This window comes from Pongo pygmaeus, chromosome 3 (assembly GCF_028885625.2).
Source record: "Pongo pygmaeus isolate AG05252 chromosome 3, NHGRI_mPonPyg2-v2.0_pri, whole genome shotgun sequence".
Classification (NCBI taxonomy): Eukaryota; Metazoa; Chordata; class Mammalia; order Primates; family Hominidae; genus Pongo; species Pongo pygmaeus.
This window is the reverse complement of record NC_072376.2, coordinates 101,346,214-101,371,840: the sequence shown is the minus strand read 5'-3', so window position 1 is coordinate 101,371,840 and position 25,627 is coordinate 101,346,214. Positions and strand designations below refer to the sequence as shown.

Sequence of the window (25,627 nt, the reverse complement as noted above, 5' to 3'; positions counted from 1 at the left end):
TTGTCCCTTGAAATTTATGTTGAGTTGTCCAGTTTAGCAGTTTTTGTTCTTAGCTGTAGCCAGATTTTGGAGGAAACTGGAAGAATTTAGGATCCAGTTCAGTCTACAGTTGATAATAAAAACTCAAAAACAATGAACAGAGCTACAATCTAATTACAGGTATAATGTAGTTTTCTTTTGAAACATAATTTTTCTCTCTACAGTCACCCCCATTTCTACCAAAGATAATCAGCGTAAGACTAATTTGTTTGCAAAATAAGTTTAGTCTCATAAAAATTGCCCTTAGGTATTTACATAAGTGCAGCAAGAATAACCCACATAGGTTCCTTTTACGTTTGCTTTGGTAGAATTTTGACAAGGAATCTCAGATTGAACTTTTTTTTTTGAGACAGAGTCTTGCTCTTGTTGCCGAGGCTGGAGTGCAATGGCATGATCTCGGCTCACTGCAAACTCTGCCTTCTGGATTCAAGCAATTGTTCTGCCTCAGCCTCTCGAGTAGCTGGGACTATAGGCACCCACCACCACGCCCAGCTAATTTTTTGTACTTTTAGTAGAGACAGGGTTTCACCATGTTGGCCAGTTGGGTCTCAAACTCCTGACCTCAGGTGATCTACCTGCCTCGGCCTCCCAAAGTGCTAGGATTATAGGCGTGAGCCACTATGCATCTTAACTCTAGGAAGTCAAACCAATGCAGACATCAGACTTTGCCTACAGCATCTAATATCTTGAGGTTCCTGGGCCTGCCAGGAAGTGGCAACTTTTTACTCACTGGCTATAAGGCAGGGAACCCTTGAAGCTAGGCAGTCTATCCACATGTTCAAATAGGACATTCCAGTCAAACCCTTGGTAAGAAAACCAATGTTTCCAGTTACGTCATGTTATAAAGAGAGCAAATTCTTTTTTTTTAAAGAGGAACTAGGGTCTTGCTCTATCGCTGGGGCTGCAGTGTAGTGGTATGATCATAGCTTGCTGCAGCTTCAAACTTCTAAGCTCAAGAGGTCCTCCTGGGTAGCTGGAACGTCAGCCTCCTGGGTAGCTGGAACCATAGGCGCATGCCATCATGCCCAGCTAATTTTTAAAATGCGGGTCTCACTATGTTGCCCAGGATGATCTCAAACTCCTGGCCTCAAGTCCACCTCCCACACAGTCTTCAAAGTAGTTGAGATTGCACGTTTGAGCCACCATGCCCAGCAAGAGCAAATTCTTATTGAACTTAGGCAAATAATCATAGTGCTGTAAAAATAAAACATAGTATAGTTTTTGAATTTCAGAGGTGTCAGGTAGGGAGGAGAAACAAATGTTTCCATTTTTGTTTACAGAAGTATCCTTTACCAAATTGCTGTAAACTATGGATAGTTTAAAAGAGAAAAAAAAAATGTGTCCTTAAATCTGAAAAACAAAGCATTAAAAGAACCAGCAATGTTTCAAATTTTTTAAAAGCTTTAAAAATTCATAATTCTTCTTCATCAGTTCATTTAGTCTCATGTAATTAATTCTTGCTGTATTTGAGCTTATTTAGCAGTTTCACAAACTCATCAGTTTCTATATTAGAGTTCTAGAAATTCTCACCCAGTCCAGTGTTATCTCAAGGTTAGCAGAAACCTGAACTTGCTAGAGTTCCTCCCATCTTTTCTGTGAATCATCTTGAAGACACAATGCTTTAAGATTATAGTTGTTTACAGAAAGCTTTTAGAAAGGCATCAGAATAAAGCAATTAACTGTGGACAGGATTTAAAATGGCCGTGTTAAAACCATGATGAGAATCCTTTATAATAATGATACAGTTGACAAGGGAGTTTGGTTATTTCTGTGGTGTACAACATTTTAACATAAAGTTATGATTGATAGCACAACAGATTTATAGAAATCTCATATAGTTTTTGGAGCACATATTAATAACATATCCATACAATTGGAACTCAAAGATTAAACATCATTTCTTATTTGACAGTGTTTCCACATATAATTTAACATCTCAAATAAGCCTAATTGATTTAATATTTCTCTTTTAGACTTTAAGGAGCCCTTCTGGAATGTTCAAAAGTTAGTTTGTGATCAAAATGACTTAATTTTGAATTCAATTTTGGGAAGTTTGTCAAAACTAAAAGTTCAAAACACTTCTCAATATAGGATCACAAATCACTGTGAATAATAGTCATTCATTTAACCAAAGTGATAATTGTAAGATTTCAAAAGAAGTCATATAGTTGTGGAAAACCTTAACTCTTTTAGTAGAGACGAGATTAAGTTTTCCTAAGTAATCAATAAGCTAAGAAGGAAAATATGAGGTACAGGGATTATTTTGATAAGACTCAGATTATTTGTTTCCTAGGCCAGTTACCTAGAAGTTCTCACCATTTTTTACTAAGAGCAGATAAATACTAAAGAAAACCTTGTTTTAAAACAGGAAACCAAATACTAGTTTTGCATCAGTGTATTGTTGATATCAAGCCTCAATTTTTCACCTTGTAAGGAGACTATTTTTTTCAAAGAAGATAGGCAATTCAGAGAGTTAGTATCCTATGAATATTCAGGCAAGGTAGGAAAGAAGGGAGCAGTAGGAGTCAGGTGGGCTTTACCGTCTTTGGTATGGGTGATATCTTGCATTGTTAGCTTTTTATTAGCCTTCACAATACCTTTCTTAAAAAGCAATTTTAGAACCCTATTTTTTTTGACACTGCTATTTATTTATTTATTTTTTGAGATGGAGTCTCGCTCTGTCACCCTGGCTGGAGTGCGATGGCGTGATCTCGGCTCACCGCAACCTCCGCCTCCTGGGTTCAAGTGATCCTCATCCCTCAGCCTCCCAAGTAGCTGGAATGACAGGCCTGCACCACCACACCCAGCTAATGCTTGTATTTTTAGTAGAGACGGGGTTTCACCATGTTGTCCAGTCTGGTCTCAAACTCCTAACCTCAGGTGATCCGCCCACCTCAGCCTCCCAAAGTGCTGAGATTACAGGCATGAGCCACCATGCCCAGCCTCATTGACATTTCTAAATGTCAATTAGAATAACAATCCCATTCTCTCTGCCTAATTCAAGAGGCTGGGATTCAAGTGCACCCCTTAGAAGAACAGTTTTTTTCATCTAGGATATTTCATATAATGACCATTGTAATTCTGAATTATCTTAGTAAGATTTTGCCACTTTTGTAATTCTTTGCAGCTTCTGTGGCCATAATTTTTATTCATGAGAAAGTCAGGTGTACCAGAAGGCAGAGTACTGACATCTTTAGAAATTAGGGATCTCATTTTTATGTTGGATCTTGGGTCTTAGAGCCAAGATGGCTTTGGCACTGAAATCTCAGCACACAAGAAAAGAAGAAATAAAGAGCCCCCCTGCAGTAATAACCACTTAGTGCAACTGACGGCAGTTACCTTAAAAACTTCAGCTTTTTTTGCCAGTGATTCTTCAGTCACTGCAAACTAAAGGTTATGTGCCCTGTCATAGCACAAACTACCTGTTGGTACCCCAAAAGCCAAAGGGATCAGAGTACTCAAATACAAAAGAGAGCAGAGCCCAGACCTGAGAGGAACTTACACATGATTCTCAGGGCTCCAGGAGGAAGACAGGGGACCCACCCCCCACCACTTAAAGGGGAGGTTAGCAGCATCTTTTCTGTGTTCCTCAAGGAGTCTCAGAGACATCAGTAACCTTCTTCATTGAGGTCCCTTCACTGGTCACCGTATCTGTCAGAAGACAAAATTACAACAAATTTAGTTTAAAGATCTGAATTGGCTTTATTTGCAATTCTAGAATCATGCAATACTTCATTCCATTAAGTAGAATAAGTGTCCCAATGAGTCGAACAAGGTTGGTTTTATAGACAGATAAAGGACTTAAGAAAGCAGAAGCAAAGAACAAAAAGTGGATCTGTCATTTTAAAGTTACTTTCCTTGTATGGTGGGAGCTGGGAGACACAACAATAGAATAAATAACTGTTTGGTTAACATTAGGTTGTTTCAGGTTAAGGATTAAAACAGGAAACTTCACTATTCATGCCAATTGAAGCTCTTGTTTGGGAAATTGGATATTTTCTCTCTTTCCTGATTTTAGAAAGTCAGATAACAACTTAATTTTGATTTGGTGATGTGGAATTTTAGCATGGGTGACTCCATTTCGATTTTTAATCTGGTTTGTTGTGCTTAGTCCAAAACAATGGTCTCCTATGATTTTTGTGTAATAGCCCTCTAGATTCTTGGTTCTGCCCTCTAAATCATGATTTATTTTTAGTGAAACTACTCATGTTTGCAGCTGAGTAGTTTTATCAACCTGCTTCCTGCCAATAGAATTTGGGGGTGCCAACATCATCCTTTCATTTTGTATCCCTCTGTCCCTTTGATTCCACGTTGGCAGTGTTTTGGCTGAAATAAATTTTTCAAAAACTTTGTGAGTCTTCTGTGTATTTTATAGAGATTCACTTCATTATGAGAAAGGCATATCCACAGATCTTCTAAAAATAATCCCTTTTCCATCTCATGCTAAAATGGCTGAGGGATGATGCTTTTCAGTTCCTAGAGGCCCTCTGATTTGAGCGACAGGATCTGTGAGGCACACCCTTCATCACTTGAAAGGGACCTTTGCCTGACTGCATAAGACCAGCTTTTGATCTTTCTGAGGTTTTAGCAAAAGTCTATATAGTCACACCCTCAACTTTTTCTATAGAGCTTGCTTTCTTGACAGTGAATTTCTTAATTTTAGTGTCTTTTCTATTTGGAGAGTCTGAAAATTTTTAAAATCATGTCCCCTTTCATTTTTGTATAAGTTCTCTCAATGTCTTTCTCTTTCTCCTCTTGCATTTTACTGTAAGTGGTAAGAAGAAACTAGGTGGCACTTTCAAACCATTGCTTGCAAATAATGTTAACCGTATATCTAAGGCTATTGCTTACAGGTTGATCTTCTCACATAACTATAGGATACAATTTCCCTAAGTTTTCTGCCACCATCACAAGGGTCTCCATTGCTCCAATTTCCAGTAACATATTCCTCATTTCCTTCTGAGCCCTCATCAGTGGTGTCCTTAAGGTCCAGGGGTCAGTTGAGAACTGGTTCAAGGCATTTTAGGCCTTCTCTGTGATGCTGCCCAGTCTCCTTCCACTACCCAGTTCCCAAGCCACTTCCACATTTTGGATATTTGTTACAGCAGCATCCCCTTTCCAGGTACCAAGCTCTGTAGGGTAGTGTAACACATTACCACACATTTAGTGGCTTAAAACAACAAACATTTGCTATCTCACAATTTCTAGGGGTCAGGAATCTGGGCACAACTTAACTGAATCATCTGCTCTTGATCTTACAGTGCCAAATTCACAGTATTAACCGGGTTGCATTTTCATCTAAAGGCTTGAGTTTGGGGAATAATTTGCTTCCAAGCTCGTTCAAGTTGTTGGCAGAGTTCATTTCTTTGCAGCTGCATAACTAAGGACCCTAGCATCTTACTGTGTTCTTATGTCTGTAGCCCCCCTGAAGTCCCATAGTTCCCTGCCATGTGATCCTCTTACAGCTGTCTCACAACTTGACTGCTTATATCTTTAAGGCCGATGGGAGAATCTCTCACTTCAGTTTTCTGAGTTTCATCTATTGTAACATAATCATGGGAGTGACATCCTATCACCTTTGCCAAATCATACTGATCAGATGCAAGTCACAGGTTCTATCTACACCCAAGTGTAGGAGACCTTAGGGTGTGTATCCCAAGATAGTCTAGTAGGTTAAATAGTATCTCCTAAAGATATCAGTCATAATCCCTGGAATGTGTAAATGTTACCTTATTTGGAAAACAGAATCTTTGCAGATGTGATTAAGATAGGGATCTTGAGATATAAGGATTATCCTGAATTTTTGAGGGATAGGGGAGTGGACATGAAGTGCAGTCACGTGTATCCTTATAAGAATGGGCTAGAGGGAGCTTAATCACATGTAGAGAAGGCCATGTGATGATGGAGCAGAGAGAGATTTGCAGATGCTGGCCCTCGTTAAAGATAGATGTGACGCACCTATAGTCAAGCAATGCTGGCAGCCACCAGAAGCCAGGGGAGGCAAGGAACAGCTTCTCCCCTAGAGCTTTCACAGGGAGTATAGCCCAGCTGACACCTTGATTTTGCCCCAGTGATACTGATTTTGTTCTTTTGGCCTCCAGAACTCGAAGACAATACTTTCTGTTGTTTTAAGCCACTTAGTTTATGGTAATTTGTTACAACAGCCTCAGAAAATTAATACACATAAATAGTAAACGAGACCTAAGTGGTGCTTTTTAAATGTATTTCTCTGGTTATTCAGTGAAGCTAAGTATCTTTTCATAAGGTTATTAACTATTCTGCAACATTTCCAACTCATGTCTTTCATCTCTTTTTCTTTTGGACTTACCTATTAATTAGTAGGAGTTCTTTACATAGTGTAACTACTAATCTTTGTCAGTTATACATGTTACTGAAGAAGTTTACCAGTAAATTGTCTTTTTACCTTGTTTATGGGATATTCTGTGTTCAGATATATTTTCAACTATTTTTATTGTGAAAAATTTTAAGTACATTTAAAAGAAGAGAGAATAGTGTAATAGACCTTCCATGTGCTCATCACTTAGCTCAACAATTATCATTATTTTTCCCCAGAAGTATTCATTTCTACCTTTAAGGTTTGTACTTTTTGTGCATTATCTAAGAAATCCTTAAATAAAGATAGTGTTGCTATTATTTGTGTGGCTATTTCTGTTATGAAAACCCTCATTCTTTTTTTACTTTTATATAAATATTATGTGTAATAATTTTTAATATATTCAGAGTACTACTGGCCTCAGTGTTCATCTCTATCTTCTTCCTGAACAGCCTGTATTTTTCTTATTCAGCCCAAGCTATTGATTCAGAACTTGGGAACTCTCCAATTGCCCCAACAATGTCATGCATGTTACCAAAGAGCTTGTTGAAAATCCCATGCATCCCTATAAGGCTAATTATTCAGGAGATTTCAAAATACAAGTCTGAGTCAGCTAGCAGGCATTGTTGTGTTTACTAAGTAATTCCTCTCTTTCCCTTTCTTGTTTCTAGTGTGCCACCTGGGCTTGAAGGCATGAAGGAACAGGACCTGTGCAACAAGATAATGGCTAAAATTCTAGAAAATTACAATACCCTGTTTGAAGTAGAGTATACAGAAAATGATCATCTGAGATGTGAAAACCTGGCTAGGCTTATCATAGTAAAAGTAAGCAACTTGGTTTTTAATTTTCAATATTGCTATAATTTTGGACAGAAGATTTTATTTAATTCTTTCTCATAAAAATTCCATATAGATATAACCCTCAGATTATTATTCCTGTGTATAGTGAATCCTTCTTATGAAATCTGTTATTTCAAATGCTTATTAAATTGAAATATAGCCTTCTAAAATTCAAGAATAATAGCAATTTTATGTTTTCTTGTTGCTATAAAGTCATCTCAAAAACACTTGCATGAGCCCAGTGCTCTGGTCAACTGGCCGCACCACCCTTACTACAGAAGCCTGATGTTACAGCAGGAGTAAGTGCATATGGCTGTGATCAGGAGTGCTAGCTTACTAACTAGACTGCAAATTCCTGAAGACAATATTACTGTGTCTTTTTGTCTCTTTTGTGTCTGGCACAATTTGAAGCCCAACCTCAGATTCTAAGTCCCATATATTAGTTTTTGGTAACAATCATCAGTAAAGGAGAATATTTTAAAAACCTATAAAGGAGTCCTTGACAATACTATCTAAATCTTTTTATACATTGATAATTTTATAATATACCCTGTATATATTAGGTAAATGCCTGTAGGTCTCCAAAGACCTAGAATTGAGAATCAGAGGGTAAACATCCAAACAAATCCTCCAGATGTGGGAAAATAAGGAAGTTGTCGTATTTCGTCCTCATTTATATTGAGGTAAATCATGATGGAGCTGGTATGAGATTTCCTCAGGAGGTTTCTTGAAGCTTATCAGGTTTACAGACCATAACATACTCTTTGCTGATTCATATAGCAATGAGTGATAAAATCAGAGGCACTTGGTTTGGGCACTTAAAGGAATGTTTTCATCTCTTCTCCCAGTTGAGGCCATGACTTTGAAGAAAGGTTAAAATGGTATGGGTATCAAGTAGCATCCTACGAAAGGATCTAAAACTAGATTTTCTAGTTTGCTCAGTTAAAATGATAAAATGAGATAATTGGAGACTATCAGTTGTAAATCTGAGTTAGAAGTAACATAGTAGCTGAAAAAAATGTCAGTGATTCACGAGAAAAAATAAGAAAACAACATTACTTCAGTTTTGCCTCAGAAAAGTTAAAATAAATGATTTTTTAAATAGAAAAAAATTGCCCTCAAGTTTGTTCCTCTAGTGCCTATAGTACTTTGAAAATGATCTCTTTTTAAAATGTTAAAAGGTAATTAACTTTGTTTCAGCAGCATCTCTCAATCACATATATCCCATAAATATGTACAACTATTAGAGGACCCATAATGATAATTAAAAATAAAAGATTTTAAAAATCTCTTATAAACAATTTTTAACACTCATACCTTTTTACTAGGGCAGATAAAATAATAAGGTGAACCTGAAGTATAATGGAAATAGATAAATATAATCTTAGGCAGGGCAAACTTGCTGAGATAAAGCTAATTGCTGGAATATGCCAATGGAGAGTTGATATGGTTTGGATGTTTGTCCCCTCCAAATCTCACATTGAAACGTAGAACCTGGTGTTGGAGCTGGGGCCTGGTGGGAGGTGTTTGGATCATGAGGGCGGATACTTCGTGAATGACTTAGTGCCATCCCCTTGGTGATGAGTGAGTTCTTGCTGTGAGTTCACACGAGACCTGCTTGTTTAAAAGTGTGTGGCACTTCCCCCCCTCGCTGTTGCTCCCACTCTCACCATGTGATATGCCTGCTCCCCTTCGTCTTCTGCCGTGATTGTGAGCTTCCTGAGGCCTCACTAGAGGCAGATGTTCTGTATGGCCTGCTGAACTGTGAGTCAGTTAAACCTCTTTTTAAAATAAATTAGCCAGCCTTAAGTATTTCTTTATAGCAACACAAACAGACTAACACAGATGTTATTTGCTGTGCAAGTAAAATAACACCTGTTGAGATCTGTGGAAGAGTGCCCTGCTTGGAAATCCTTGAGTGACTAGGTTTAAGGCTGGTGGAGAACATAGTATGAGAATATAATATAAGACATAATTCTGTGGGAGCCAAATACAGATGTCGTAGGTAGATGAAGAAGAATATAAAATGCTGCTCTTTTAATGTAAGTTTCAGATCGGCCTAGAGGCAGATAAATGCCATGATTAGAAACTGCATTTATATTCTCTGGAAGTGTCATTCTGCCAAAGCAGAATTTTGATGCATTTTTTTAACTGATCTTGCTGATAGTCTCTTCTTTGAGAAAGTAGAGAATGTGACAAGGGGTGTGATTCTCTGGACTTAATCCTAACAAGTAAGGATGAAATAGAAGTTACGGAAATCATTTCAAAAGGATGTGCCAATGCCATTTTAGAGTTCATAGTAATAAAAGGAGAATATGTTAGCCACATTTAGATATGTAAACATTGACAATGCTTAGAAAACAGACTTTTTTGGAAATTGTGAAGATCATAGAAACATTAGATAGAAACTAAAAGGTAGATGGGTTTAAAAGAAATTGAGAATCTCCGAATGAAACCATTGATATACTCAAAAAGAAGAAAAATGAGAAGGTAATTAAAGAAAAGTTATCTTTCTGTTCATTTTTTCACATGAGTTCAGTTTTTGGAAGGATGAATATAAAGATAGGAAATGGGCGCAAAGTAAATGATAAAGACCCAAGAGTAACAGGGACATAAAATATATGAGTTGAGAATAAGGCAAGTCTCATGTAAATGACTTAGATATAAGTCTTTTAAGGGGAGAAAAGGACTAAACATAAACACTGACATACCTCTGTATATCCCAGTTTGGAGAACAGAGTCATAAAGTGTTGAATGAAGTTTCTTGTATATTCTTGCATGCGAAATGGAGATTTGGGCCCAGAGAAATATGTTCGGTTGTATTTGGACCTAGATGAAGAACTGTGACCAGAGTATTGGAAGATGGAGTCTTTTTCTGTCATAGGCTATCAAAGCCTAATGTCTGTTTCTGTTCAGCTGACTCTGGTCAGTAGCTGCAAAATTGATCATGGCGTCTACAGCACATTCATCAGCCTCACTTCAAGACAGGCTTCCTCTGTCTGAAGGCCAAGGTAACAACAAGGGGAAAAGTTTTGTCAGTATGACTTCCCCTTCAACTTTGCTTTCCCTGCCATTCTTTGGGAGTGAACCTAGGTCCCTACAGAGTTTTTCCAGATTCTGCAATGGTTTGGCAATGTTGACCAGATCTAGTTACCCCAGTGAAGGAAATTTTGGATAGACCTCTTAGCACTGTGACATTTGGAGAAATATGAGAATGTATATGTTGGCCCTTGGCATTTTAGCCTACATTTTGTTGAATTTGGCAGATAGTCTTCACAGTCAGTGGTCCACAGTTATGGCCATCTCTTACTTCACTTAAGTTGGAGGTTTCTTTTCTCTCTTTCATTAATTTTGTTTTTATAGGTTTCAAGAAGGGAATTTACATAGAAACATTTTTATTTTGTCAAAATGAAAGGTCACGGCTGTATTTCTGAATAACTGGGTTAGGAGAAGCACATCTTTCTAGTAGGCATCTAACAGCCACAGTCTAATTTCTCTAGCTGCAGGATAATTCTAGGTTTTCTCTTCAGAAGGTGTTCTAAACCCAGACATTAGTGAAGCCCCATTCAAGAATGGGGCTTAACTTAATCATCCAGATACCTAATCATCCAGATATTTAACTTAATCATCTAGATATTTACATACACAAAATTTAGTGAGAAAAGTATGGATAAAATAATGGGCCATGGACTATACATTGAATTCATTAAATCCAAGTGTTAATAATTATTCGGTGCCTACTAGGAGTGAAGCATTGTTCTAGGCACAGTGAACAATAGATGAAAATCTCTGCCCTTATGATTCTTATATTCTAATGGAAATACAATAAACAACAGCCAATAAAAAAGAAAAGAAAATATGTAGTATGTCAGATAGTGATATATTCTGTGAAGTAAAATAAAGCAGGGAAGGGCAGAAGTAGAGGAGTGGCATTTGCTTTTTTAAATAGGACAGTTAAAATACTTCATTGACAAGAAGACGTTTGAGTAGAGACTTGAAGGAAGCAAAGGAGCAAGCCATGAAGACACTTGAGAGAAGAGTATTCCAGGCAAGGAGAAGAGCAGTACAAAGGCCTTGAGATGTGAATATACCTGGTCTGATGAGCAGTTGAGAGGCCAGTACAGTTGGGTTACCATGAGCAAGATGGAATTGAAAGGAAATGAGGCCACAAAGGAAACAAGGGATCAGCAGATTGTGTCTATTCATAGATCATTTTGAGGACTTTGACTTTTACTCTAAGTGAAGCTATTCGTCAGTATTAAGCAGAAGAGTGCAATGTTGTGACTTCTGTATTAAAAAGATTACTAGGCTCTTGAGAGGGATAGGCAGAAGTAGGGCAATCTATTAGGAGTTTATTACAGTAGTCCAGGTAAAAACAATGATAAATTGGGCATGGAAGGTGATGAGAAGATCCGAAGGTAAGCTAGGATATACAACAGCAATACAAAAGGAGGTACTAGAGACTGTAGTTAGGCTAAAGAATGTTTGAGGCAGAAGTAGATGAGCAAGCAAGCTAGAAGAATAGGGGCTGAAAACAGGAAATAGGAGGTTTGCATTACTGATTTTGGAGGTTGAGCTATCTGGAGTGAAAATAAGGCTTAGATTGTGTTTATGAGCATGAGGGACTAAAGTGAAGGAGAAGAGAAAATTATGGGAAAGGAGATGGTAAAGAGATGGGAGATAAAGATATTGATGGTTTGTCCTTATTGACCCAGAATTTACCCAGAAGGGTGGCAGATATTGAGGGGGACAGGAGTCTATGAGCCTGGTTTGTCTGGTTGTCCAGTTTGTGTATAAGTGTTATGAATATATATGTAATAGGGTTCATGCAAACCTCATGTATATGCATCCTATAAAATAATGTGATTAGCATATTGCTAAATATCTATCTAGAAATATCTAGATGAATATGAACCTATTCCAGATAAACATATTATAAGACTTCCTTTATTAGACAGTGTTGCTATTGCTCATTGTATCTTTTGGAATTTTAAAGTTGTCTTCAGAGCATATATATGTCATTCATATACCATATTTTTCTGTATATCATTGGACTGGGAAATCTTTGTACTCTAATGCTTTATTTGATTGTGGGAAGTAATCAATAGTCATTTTAACCTATGGCATATCACTAAGTTGAGGAGTGCTGATTATATGTTAACTTTTGGGTTTAAAATTTAAATCTGGCTCTAAAATAATTATGTTGATTTTCTTATATGACTTTTAAGCAAACTCTCAAAACAGTTACTAACAAATGCTCTGAGCAAAGCAAAATATTAGAATGGCCTTCCATAGTGATTCGTTTGAAGGAAGTGCTCACATTAATAAATGTTATGGCAAGTTTGACCACAAAGCTCATTTTTTTGTATATTTGACTTTCAGGTCAAAAAAATTAATATTGTTTATGTAGAATCAAAGTCACTTACCATATAAACTGATACATCACAGAAACTTCCCAAACCATTTCCCATATCTTTTTCATGCTCAAAAACATTGCATGTGTCTCCATTTTCATTTAGGGCCACAGCCTAAGCACAGTTAACTTCAACAAATGTTTGTTCACTTTTTTCTTATTTAATGCAAAACTACTCTAGGCAAAGCTCTGTACTAAGTGCTGGAGAGCTTCAGAAAATAAATAAGAGATGTCCCTGTCCTTGGGGGACCTTACAGTCTAAAAGAAACAAACAAACTCAGTGTAGGAACACAGGGGCAAAAGAGAGAATAGGGCTTTGTGCTGGACATTGTGCCAAATTCTTCTATATATGTATCTCATTTGCTACCGACAGTAACCTCACAAGTAATTGATCTTAATACTGGTTTACAGATGAGGAAATATAAGAGTAAATTGCTTAAGATCACACAACAGTAAATGACAGAGCTGGGTTTTGAAATCAAGAAAGTACTGATTAGAGGCAAAGTAGAGAAATAACCAAAATCTTAGAGATTTAACTTAGGCCATCAGTGCCATGAGCTTTTATATGTGTTTTCATTTAATGAGTATGTACTGTAGCAACTTAGTGTCAGTGTCAGGTAAGTAGTTGAACTCTGTTCTTCTGAATCCTATATGTCTTCACTATTCCTAACCTCTTCTGTAGCCCCTCAAGAATATTATAAACTTCTGAGCAGCAGGGGAGTTATAACAGGAAATAAAAGATGTTTTTGGTTTTTTGTTGTTTGCTTCTTTGTAATCTGATTGGATTATCTCTCCTTTTGTGTAGGTAAACTTACGTAGTGAGAATGACTAGCTTGTACCCACCAAAATCTATGTTATCATTTTGAGCATTTATGAAACTCAGAGGTAGCACTTATTTAGAATTCATTTGCTCCTTTCTTCAGAACAAATCCTTCTTTTGATCGTGAGTTATAATTTTTAGATAGATTCTGAGTTTGGAGGTTAAAAACAGTTAAATGATGTATTTTTAAAATGCAATGATTAAATAGCATGACAGATCATAGAGTTGAGATCAAGATGGCTGAATAGACCCAGTAGTATATGTCTCCTTCACACAGAATAGTAAGTAGATACATTTTGAACAGATTGTCTATGAGAAGACACTAGGATTCCCAAGAGAAGAGATGGGAAACACCAGAGATAAGTAAGGAGAGGGTTTGAGGCAGCCTGCATGGCCAGGGACTGACTGAGAGCCAGGAGAGGCTCCTGGGCATGGGGAAACAGTGAAAGAGAAACCCCCAGGGCTCCACACTCTGGAACAGGCTTTTATAGTTTTGGATATGGGAAAAGCTCTCAACCCGCTGGGGCCTTTACCCTGACATATGGAACTCCAGAAAGGGAACCCACACAGAATCCCACAGGCATCCAAGCCTAGAGCAGCCTCATCTGGATGCCACTTTGAGAGAAGCCTAGATACCCATCATCTACAGATACAGCTGCTGCCACCACATTGTTCCAAGGAGACAGAGGGGAAACTAGGCACTCCCATGCACCCATGGGAGGGTCCCTGCCACCCTGCTGTGAGCTGCTGTTGAGACTGAGATGTGAGTGGACCGCACTCCCCACAGCTTCTTGTCCAGGCTTCTTGCCTGAGAGGGACCCCACTCTTTCTGGTCCCAGGCCCAAGGCACCATTTTGAGAGTTTAACACTAGGCTGTGCCTCACCATTAAGCCAAGTTTGAGGCAACATGGCTGCACTCATCACCTAGCCATGGGAAGGACAGGGAAGAGCAAGCTCTCCTAAGTTTAGGACAATACATATCACCTTGCTATAGGTGGCTGTGGGACTGGAGAATAGGCTGCCCTACTCACTGTTGCTTTCAGCAACATTAACACAGACCATTTGGGGGCCAGTGGGTTGCTCCACCACTGCTATGCCATCACCCACACCACTTCAGTTGCCTAGGACCTTAAGAGCCCACTCACACATGTAGCCCAACACTCTCACAACTAGCTTCTATGAAAGCCACCAGGAGGCCCAAGAATCAGCCCTCCAGGACCCACTAATGCTGGAGCAAGCTAGAGTAAGCTGCTCTGGGGCCTAAAAACAGGGACACTTACTCCATTGCTGCCACCACCAGGGCCCAAATACTGGCTTAGTTGATGTCCAAGTCCCCAGCAAAGCTTCACCACAGCCTCACCTAATAACTACTCTAAGCCACCTAGGAAATCACAGATGCCACTGACCCTGTGTATTGCTGAGTGTCATACAAAGATTATACTACCTCAGGCGCCCAAAATCCAAGCCAAAGTATGCTACTCAACCAGAAAACTACATCTTCAGAACAAAATTCCCCCCCACAAAAGCAATTTTTAAAAATGGGAACAAGTGACTACTATACCAGATGTGTAATTATCAAAGGAAGGACATAAAAAAACATGAAAAAGCATGGAAATACGACACCACCAGAGGACACAACAAGTGTCCAGTAACAGATCCGCATCAAAACAAAATTCCTCAAAATGCCAGATGAGGAATTCAAAATATTGGTTTTAAAGAAGCTCAATGAGATGCAAGATAATTCTGAAAACCAGTACAAAGAAATCAGAAAATCAGTTCAGGATATGAATGTGAAATGTACCAGGAGATTGATATCTTAAAAAAAAAATGAGCTCAGTGGCTTACCTGTATAATCCCAGCACTTTGGGAGGCTGAAGCAGGAGGATCACTTGAGCTTAGGAGTTCAAGACCAGCTTGGGCAACATGGCAAGACCCTGTCTTTACAAAACAATTCAAAAACTAGCTGGGCATGGTGGTACACACCTGTAGTCCCAGCTACTCAAGAGGCCAAGGTGGGAGGATCACTTGAGACCAGAAAATTGAGGCTGCAGTGAGCTGTGTTTGCACCACTGTGTTCCAGCCTGAGTGACAGAGAGAGAGCCTGTCTCAAAAACAAAAAACAAAGCAGAAATTTTGGAATTAAAAAAATGCATTGAAGCAAATACAGAATACATTTGAAAGCTCCAATAATAGACTTGACCAAGTAGGAGAAAGAATCTCAGAACTTGAAGACAGGTCTTTTGAAATAATCCAGTCAGATAAAAAGAAAAAAAAAAGGAAAAAAAGATGAACAAAGCCTTCAAGACATATGGAACTACAGAAAGTGACTGAACTTACAAATTATTGGCATTCCTGAGGGGGAAGAGGGGTAAAAAAAGTTTAGAAAATCTATTTAAGGAAATAAATGAAAACTTCGCAAATCTAGCAAGAAAGTTAGACATCCAGATATAGGTGTCCTAGCAATCTCCAGGAAAATACATTGCAAAAAAGACTACACCATGGCATATTATATTCAGAATGTCTAAAGTAAAAGTGAAAGAAGGAATTTTCAAATTAGCCAGAGAAAAAAGTCTAGTTATCAATATAAGAAACCCCTTCAGTCTAACATCGGACATTTCAGCAGGAACCTTACAGGCCACAAGAGAATAGGATGGCACTTTCAAAGTGCTGAAAGAAAAAAAAACTATCAGCCAAGAATTTTATATCCTTCCAGAATACGCTTCATAGATGAAGGAGAACTAAAGTTTTTATCAGACAAGCAAATGCTCAGACAATCTGTGACCACTAGACTGGCCCTACAGGAAATGGCCAAAGGGGTCTTAAAAATGGAAATGAAAAGTTAATGTTCACTATCATGAAAACACCTGGAAATATGAAACTCACAGTTCTTACAAAGCAATCACAGAAAGGAGGAAGAGAGAAGAATCAAATGGCAACATGATAATTTCATCAAATCACAAAGACAAAAAGAGAAAAAGAAACAAAGAATTTATAAAACAATTCGAAAACAATTAACAATATGACAGGATCAAAGCCTCACATATAAATATTAACCTTGAATGTAAATGGATTAAACGTTCCTCTTAAAAGATACAGATTGGCAGACTGGATTAAAAAAACAAAAGCATGATCCAACTATATGCTGCCAACAAGAAACCCACCTTACATGTAAAAAGACACATAGGCTGAAAGTTCAATAATAGAAAAAGATATTCCAGGCAAACAGAAACCAAAAGCAAGCAGGAGTAGCTATACTTATATCAGATAAAACAAACTTTAAATCAAAAACAGTAATAAATGACAAATAAGGTTTTATGTAATGATAAAGGGATCAATTCAGCAAGATATACCCTGGGAACCCTACACTGGAATACCCAGAGTCACAAAACAAATATTTCTAGGCATAAAGAAATAGACAGCAATATAGTAATAATAGGGACAGCAATAGACAGATCATTGAGACAGAAAATTAACAAAGAAACATTAGACTTAAGTTGGACTTTTGACTAAATGGACTTAGCAGACATTCGCAGAACATTCTATCCAATAACTATGGAATATACATTCTTCTCATCAGCACATGGAACATTCTCTGAGACAGACCACATGGTTGGGCCACAAAACAAATCTTTATAAATTTTTAAAAATCAAAATGATATCAAGTATTTTCTCAGACCACAGTGGAATAAAAACTAGAAATTAATACCAAAAGGAACTTCAGAAACTATACAGACACATGGAAATTAAACAACATGCTCCTGAATGATCACTGGGTCAATGAAGAAATTAAGACAGAAATTTTAAATTTTTTGAATCAGATGAAAATGAAAACACACCATACACAGGATACAGCAAAAATAGTGCTAAGAGGGAAGTTTGTGGCATTAAATGCCTACATTAAAAAAATTAACAACCTAACTTCACACCTCAAGGAACTAGAAAAACAAGAACAAAGCAAATCCCAAGTTTGCAAAAGAAAGGAAATAACAAAAGATCAGAATAGAACTAAATAAGAGATCCCCCAAAAATACAAAGGACCAATGAAATGAAAAGTTGGTTATTCGAAAAGACAAACAAAATCGATAGACCACTCACTAGACTAACCAAGAAAAGAAGGGAGAAGATCCAGATAAACACGCAATCAGAAATGAAAAAGGAAACATAACAACTTACACCATAGAAATAAAAAAAATCATCAAAGACTATTATGAACAACTATAGGCTCACAAACTAGAAAACCTAGAGGAAATAGATAAATTCCTAGAAACATACAACTTTCTGAAATTGAACCAGAAATAAATAGCACTCCTGAACAGACCAACAATAAGTAGAAAAATTGAATCAGTAATAAAAAAAATTCTACCAAGAGAAAAAAAAAAAAAGCCTGGAACCAGATGGACTCACCAGAGCAATCAAGCAAGATTAAAAAAAAAAAGGCATCCAAATTGGAGTAGAGTAAGTCAAATTATCCCTGTTCATTGATTATACAATCTTATATCTAGAAATCCCTAAAGGCTCCACCAAAAAACTCTTAGATTTGGTAAAGGCTCGAGATACAAATTTGATGTACAGAAATCAGTAGCATTTCTATATACCATTAAGGACCTAGCTGAGTACCAAATCAAGAAGGAAATCCCATTTACAGTAGCTACACACACAAAAAAATACATAGGAATATATTTAAACAAGAAGGTGAAAGATCTCTATCAGGAGAACTAAAAAACACCAGTGGAAAAAAACTGTAGATGACACAAGCAAATGGAAAAACATCCCAGTCTTATGGATTGGGATAGCACTATTCATGATAACAAAGATAGAATTAACCTTAGCGTCCATCAAGGGAGAATTGGATAAAGAAAATTGTGTGTGTGTGGGTGGGTGGGTGTAGATGTGTGTACACACACTAAAAGCCCAGACTTCACCACTGTGTAATATATGCATGTAAGAAATATGCACCTGTCCCCCTAATTATATAAAAGTTAAATTTTTAATAGCATGGTAGAGGGTTGTTTGCTTGAATTACTCAAACAGGTACCTTTTAGTAGTAGAAACTAATTAGATTAACAAGAAGTGTAAAGCATTAAGTAATAAAAGTAATATTAAAAGTTACTTCATAGTTTGGAATGCTTTATGGCTCCAATTTTTAGATCATACTCATATATTTACAATTTAGATTGCTGTTAATTTCTTCTCCCCAGACATTTTGTTTTATAGAGCGATTGTAGGTAAACACTAGAAAGTCATGTCTTCTCATGAATCATTAGATGTAACACATTGCCAGATAATACATTCTTTCATATTATAAGGAATAATTAACAGAAGACAGACTAAATTGCTTTTGCTTATGAAGACGCCATTATGCTGTGTATCCTTTAAACTGTTTCCAGTGAGATGGCAAAACTTTGGAACTGTTTTTTAAAGAAGTTGACTACTTTAAATCATTATACTGTTGCTACTTTAAATCATTATACTGTGTATATTTGGCAAATAGGAGGCACTCAGTAAATGGCAAGCGAATATTTGAGGTTTTTAAAGATCACTTATGTTTTCTATAAAACTGAATTTCTGATATTTTCTTCAGTTGATCTCCTCAGGATGGAAGTTATACTTCTGTGGGCTGGAAGTGCCTAGAAATGAACATCCTTCCAGGGATGGGGGTAAGCCTTACCCATGGCTGAAAACTGTGGGGGTGTAAATTCCCAGCTGCTTTACTCCTTGATTGGAATTATTCTGGGGTGTGTGTTTTACACTGTTCCCCGAGCTCTCCCCTAAATTAAAGCTTCAGAACCACTGTGGGAGCTTAATAGTGACATTTCTTGTTGGCTCCCTTCCTCCCTCTCTTATCACCCCCATTCCACCGCAGAACCACCCGCATAAACTACTTGCTCTCAATCCTCATGGCAAGTTCTGCTTCTGGTTAAAGTTGGTGCAGGTCCAACTGAGACATCTCAGATTCCACCCCTCCGTGAAGCCCTCTCCATCCTCCAGGTACAGTTAATCCTCATCTCCTTTGTTGTCTTGTGGCACTTTCTTTCTCCTTCTGTTAGAACATTCTGCCTTGGATAAGTTGGGGTTTTTTTTCCTCTCATGTTGCATTGTAAACTTTTCTAGGGTGAGAACAATATCTCATATTTACTTATACATTGGCATTTCTCTTTAAGTTGTGAATCAACTCATACATTCTTGTATCTTCTAAAACACTTATTCTAGTTCTTTATATTTACTCAAAACGTCTATTAAATTACAACACATTTATCTAAGTGAAAGTTAACTCAAATTTCCTTCAAGGAAGTCATAGTAACTATTCTGAGCGTTAATAATTGTTCACATCTCTAGTGCATACAATAAAAGTTTGCTTCACAGACTTCCAACTACCTAATTTGCCAGGTGAATCAATTCTGTGCCTTCCTTTTTAAGACATGCTGACTGCTGTACATGGAAACCCTGAATACTTGTGACTAATAGGTGACTGTCTTATACACCTGCTCAATACCAGTTTTACTGTATGCTAACCAGGAGTCAATCGTGTTTGTTTCCAAACCTGTTTATGCCAATTATTGTTTTTTATGGTACTTATATAATTTAAACAAATGTAGTGTGAATACAACAATATAGCTATTTATGGGAAAATAGTGTCAGAGTAGTTAATGGAAGGTTCTGTAAAAGATTATAAAACCTTGGTGGCTTAACACAGTCAAAATATATTTCTCATTCACTTTGCAGTACAGTGGGTTGAGGAGCCCTCCTCATCTTAGACCAGCTACCATCAAAGTTTGCCTTATCAGGGAAAGAGGAGGATGAAAATAATTTGGAATATTTTTATGGCCAGACCTAGAAGTGGCTCGTCATGTGGCTCCCAATCTAACTGGAAGGGAGACTGAAAATGGTTTTCCTGATGCCCAGAGGGAGAAGATGAGGAAATGATATGGTGTACACAAAGCGTTGCCACTGCCGCAAAGCTTAGTTGAATACTTAGGAAAGACCTGATAATGATTAAAGGCTTCATATTTTCACTCCATGTATTTTCACTCCAATATATAGGTGATGCATTATGATTGTGGCTTGTACAAGAAAGATTGTACACAAAAGATTATTTGTTATGATTCCCTGCTTTAGTTTACTTTGGGACTTACCTAACTTGCATTGTTTCCTGATCTCATTAAATAGGAAGGACTGTTCAGGAGAGGCAGTATTCTGTGCAGGTGAGAGCAGGTTTTGGAGACAGATTGCCTGGCTTCAAATTCCAGTGTTGCCACTTACTAAATGTAGGACCTTAGACAAGTTACTCATACTCTCTGTACCTCACTTTCCTTACATATGAAATTTGGATAGTAAAAGCATATATTTCATAGGGTCCTTGTGAAGATCAAATGAGTAAATGTGTAATAAGCACTTAGAAGAAACCCGTGCATGTAGTAACTACTATATAAGTGATAGCCAGTGTTGTTTATTAATTTGATTATCATTACCATCGATGCTGCACTATTTCAATTCAAAATTTTCTCTTGGGTGCCCACAATATAAAAGGCACTATAATAAGTATTTGTGTAACTCAAAGTACTTTCTTTAGTTGAAAACAACAAAAACCAACTCTGGGTAAAATTGACAAAAGAAAAGGAAAGGAAAGGAATTTCTACAAACCAGACTTCCCAGAGGACACTTAACTAAGACAGCTATAAAGTTCTGGGCAGCAGGCAGTGTGAGAGCTGAACAGTGTCTTCAACAGACTGCCACTGGGAGAGTTGGCTTTAGCTATTCTCAGTTTTTGAGTCTTCTCATTTCTGGTCAAAATTATAGTGAATGGGTATCTGATTGATATTTGGAAGTTCTTGGAAGACATATGCAACTGTTCATCAGAGATACACTTTTATTGAAACACTTTATCCAATAGGAGAAGAGTGGTTTCCTAAAAATACATCTTCCTCCAAAGAAGGGAGAATGAGTATTAGACATGCAAAAATATTAATTGTCTACTTCAGCACCATAAAGAGAGAAAAGATTGAAAAGTCCTTTAAGCATCTGAGGTCAAGGATGGAAAATGGGATAAGCACGTAAGTAATTGGCGCAAGAAACAAGTGACCGCAATTATAATGTTCATGTAGGGTAGATATGACAAGAAGGGTGGGTTGAAAGGTATTGGATGGCAGGAATAAGAATTTAAATTTGATGATGGGCAGCAGTAATTAAAAGTTTCCAGGAAAGGAGTAACTTGAATTAGAGTTGGCTATGATTTGGATGTGGTTTGTTTGTCTCCACCAAATCTCATGTGGAAACTTGGTCCTCAGCATTGGAGGTGGGACCTAATGGGGGGTGTTTGGGTCATGGGGGTGGATTCCTCATGAATAGATTAATGCCCTCCCTTGGAAGTGAGTGAGTTCTCACTGTATTAGTTTCTGCAAGAGCTGGTTATTAAAAAGAGCCTGGCACCTCCCCCTTGCCATATGATCTCTACACAGGTTGGCTCCCTTTTGCCTTCCTTCACGAGGCACTCACCATACGCAGATGCCCAAACTTAACTTTCCAGAATGAGCCAAATAAATCTTTTTTCTTTATAAATTACCCAGCTTCAGGTATTCCTTTATAGCAACACAAAACAGACTAAGAGTAATAAAGTAGGAAAAATTAATTTGGCATCCATGTGTAGGATAAACTGAAGTAGAGGAGTCAGAAGAGGTTGTTTTTGACTCATCAGTCTATTCAGTTATTCAAGCATTTGTTGAATGCCTATTAGCCAGCTGGTATTCTATGAGCTTTAAAAATAGCAGTGAATTTTAAAAATAATACCTGCTCTCATGCTTACCTTTTAGTGGGGTGGGGCACAGACAATAAACAATTAAGGAAGTTACTATGTCATCTGATGACAGATTCTGCAAAAAAAAAAAAAATTAAACCATGATACACTCTTGAAATTAATGGTACCATATATGAGAGAAGGGAGCTGGGGAGCTTTTTTATGTAGAGAAGTGAAGGAAGGCCCCTAGGCTAGGTAGCATTTGAGTACAGATCTAAATGACGTGGTAGAGCAAGCCATACAAACTTTTGGAGGAAGAGCATCCTAAGCAGAAGGAACAGCAAGTACAAAGGCCCTGAGTCACACTCTTGCACACTTGCATATGGTAGTGGATCATTATTTAAACCTCTGTGCAAATAAATAAAAAGCAGAGCTTCTCTAAGTCAAGACTGTTAAATGAGAAAGGATGGTGGGTTAGATGATCAAAGGAAAGCACAGATATTAGGAATAGATCAGAGCAACACATGGACACCTAAACCAATCTCAACTCAATAAGTACTGTAGCAGAAGTAAAGCAGGTTGAAAAACATAACTAGAGAAAGCTTTTTTTGATGAAGTTGTTAGATGGAGCGTCTCCAAAGAGGTGATATAGGAGCTGAAGGAAAACTCTATATTGGATTATAATAATATTGAGACTGAGAGTCCAAACTTTAGAGCTTAATGATGCTTGATGTCTTTGTCCATCTTCCCTTGCATGTAACAGAATATCTGAAATGGAATAATTTATAAAGAAAAGTAATTTATTCTTTATAGTTTTGGAGACTGAGAAGTCCAAGCTCAAGGTGCTATATCTGGTGAGGGCCTTCTTGCTCTAGGTGGTACAGGGCATCACATAGTTAGGGGGCTAAGTGTGCTAGTTCAAATCTCTCTTCCTCTTCTTCTTTTTAATTTATAAAGATAAGAGGTTTCTTTGGCTCACAGTTCTGCAGGCTGTACAAGAAGCATAGCACCAGCATCTGCTTCTGGCGAGGGCTTCAGGCTGCTTCCACTCATGGTGGAAAGGGGAAGGGGAGCTGGCATGTGCAGAGGTCACATGGCAAGAGAGGACACAAAAGCCATTAATCTTGCTCCCATAATAACCCATTAATTCATTAACCCATTAATTTATTAATCCACAAATGAATTAATCTATTCGTGAGGGCAGAGTTCTTAAAACCCAATCACTGCTTAAAGGCCCTCTCAACACTGCCACTTTGGGGCTTAAATTTCAACATGACTTTTGGAGAGGACAAATACTCAAACCATAGCACTTGACAATAAAGCTTGACCAATAAAATTTGACCACCCCTGCTGCAATTCATTTTCATTTCTTTCTTTACATGGAAATGACTGGTTGCCATTTTCTGTAGGGCAATTTTTAATAGACTTAAACACAATTAAAATTATAATGTGTTTCTTAAGGTATATAATTCATAAGGTTCTACCTGTGAATATTATTGTTGCAGTTCATAAAGTAATTATAATTAGTTCGAAATTCTATGTAGAATTTCACTACTTCCCATCCTCCCATTTCTACTTCCCTGGGCCAAGCCAGAAAATTACAGAGTTTTTCCAAAAATATATAGTGAAGATCTAGAAAGTGCTATTTTAAAATTCAGTTTATTCCTTTCATTAATGTAAAGATAACATTATATTTCTTTTGAGTTTTAAGAAAATCTGCTTTTTTCAGTCAATCAAATTGAGATTCATTTTGAGATACAGATGAATTTCAGAAGAGACTTCTATGGGGTTGTAAAGAGTGGTCTGTAATCTGCCGGTCATATGTATTGGACCCTGGTTATATGCAAAGTAGCACTATTCTACATGTGCTTTCCTATAAGAGGCCTCAGCCATGGACCTTTGCTACTTCAGTTTGTAATCCTATCAGTATTGCTCTCTGTCTTCTGCTCTCCAGATCACCAAATCTGACCAAATCAACTGTTGTGAGTTTGACCCCAGCACACCAAATGCAGTTCCTCCCTGTCATAATGTAGCTTCTTTTATATCTATCCTCATCCATCAGAAATAGGAAAATGTGTTATTATCTTGTTCCTAATATCACAGAGTCCACCAAAATTCTCTAATGGTTGGGAATTAATACTAAAAGGAAGGGAAATGTAGAAGTTGACAGTTTTATTTGTTCATTCAAAAAATATTTATTAAATATACACTGAATACTAGAATACACTGATCAAATATCTTTACCTCTCATGAGCCCTAAAGACTTCTTGGAGTGGTAGACAATCAATAACAAATTAAAGTAAGTACTGTGGTTGAAGATGAAGCCTGTTAAGAAGAAAAGAGCATAGTTAGAGGAGCCACTTTAGATAAAGTTGTTAAAGATGGCCTCTCTGAGGAGGTGACATGGGAACTGAAAGATAAGAATGAATACACAGCTATGCTAGAGCAGTGTGGAAAAGCATTCCAGGGAGAAGGAATAAGAAGGGCAAATGCTGGAAGTCTGGAAGGGACTCGGGGTATTTGAAGGACAGAAAAGAAGGCCGTGGTGGCTGGGGCATAACGAGGAGAGGGCAAATGGTATGAGATTAGAGACATAGGCAAGAGCTAGATCATTGGGACTGTGTAGGTCATGGTAAGGAATTTGGATTTTATTGTAGGAATAATGATATATCATTGGAAGATTTAGGGTGGAGAAGTGACATCGTCTGATTTACATGTACAACGCTTGTAGAAGGCAAGATGTTTGAAATAATTTAGGTGAACAATGATGGTTATGATTGGGGTGACTATGCACATAGGGAAGAGTAGACCGATTTCAGTTTATTTTGGAGATAGTACTGACTGCACTTGGCGGGTTGAATGCAAGAGGTATGGGAAAGGGAGGAATCAAGGTAGATTCCTAAGACTGTCCTGAGCAACTAGGTGACATTTGCTAATCTAAGGAAGACTCAAAGACTGACAGTTTTTTTTTCTTTTTTTTTTTGAGATGGAGTCTCGCCCTGTCATCCAGGCTGGAGTGCAATGGCATGGTCTCAGCTCACTGCAACCTCAGACTGACAGAATTTTTTTGCTGATAATTTATAAGCTCAAGTTTGAACATACTAAGTGTAGAGTTGCCAGTTAGGCAGTTAGATGTAAGTAATGTGAGCTCAGGAGAAACATTAGAGACAGAGACACAAATTTGGGCAACATTATATATTGGTTGTATTTAAAAGCCATGAAGGTAAATGATTTCATATCATTTGAGAAAAGAAGACTTCTCTGTATCAGCTCTTGAGTCACTCCGACTTCCTTCATTCATTTATTCAACACACATTTATTGAGTTCCTGCTATACCAGGCACTTCTCTATGGAATTGTGATCACAGTAGTAAAAGGAGACATATTATTTGCCGCCTTCTTCTTCTTTCTTCTTTCTTCTTCCTCCTCCTCCTCCTCTCTTCTTCCTCCT

At 37.6% G+C, this 25,627-nt stretch overlaps 1 protein-coding gene across 20 annotated transcripts in view; it reads left to right on the top strand.

Moving 5' to 3' along the window:
• The window catches only part of FAM13A (family with sequence similarity 13 member A), a 389,756-nt gene that overhangs the window by 178,458 nt on the left and 185,671 nt on the right, over positions 1 to 25,627 (top strand). For all 20 annotated transcript variants that reach the window (XM_063663893.1, XM_063663888.1, XM_054485353.2 and 17 more), the window contains one exon: positions 7,045 to 7,198. In XM_063663893.1, coding sequence (XP_063519963.1) covers positions 7,045 to 7,198 — 154 coding nt within the window. The remainder of the gene's footprint in view (positions 1 to 7,044; positions 7,199 to 25,627) is intronic.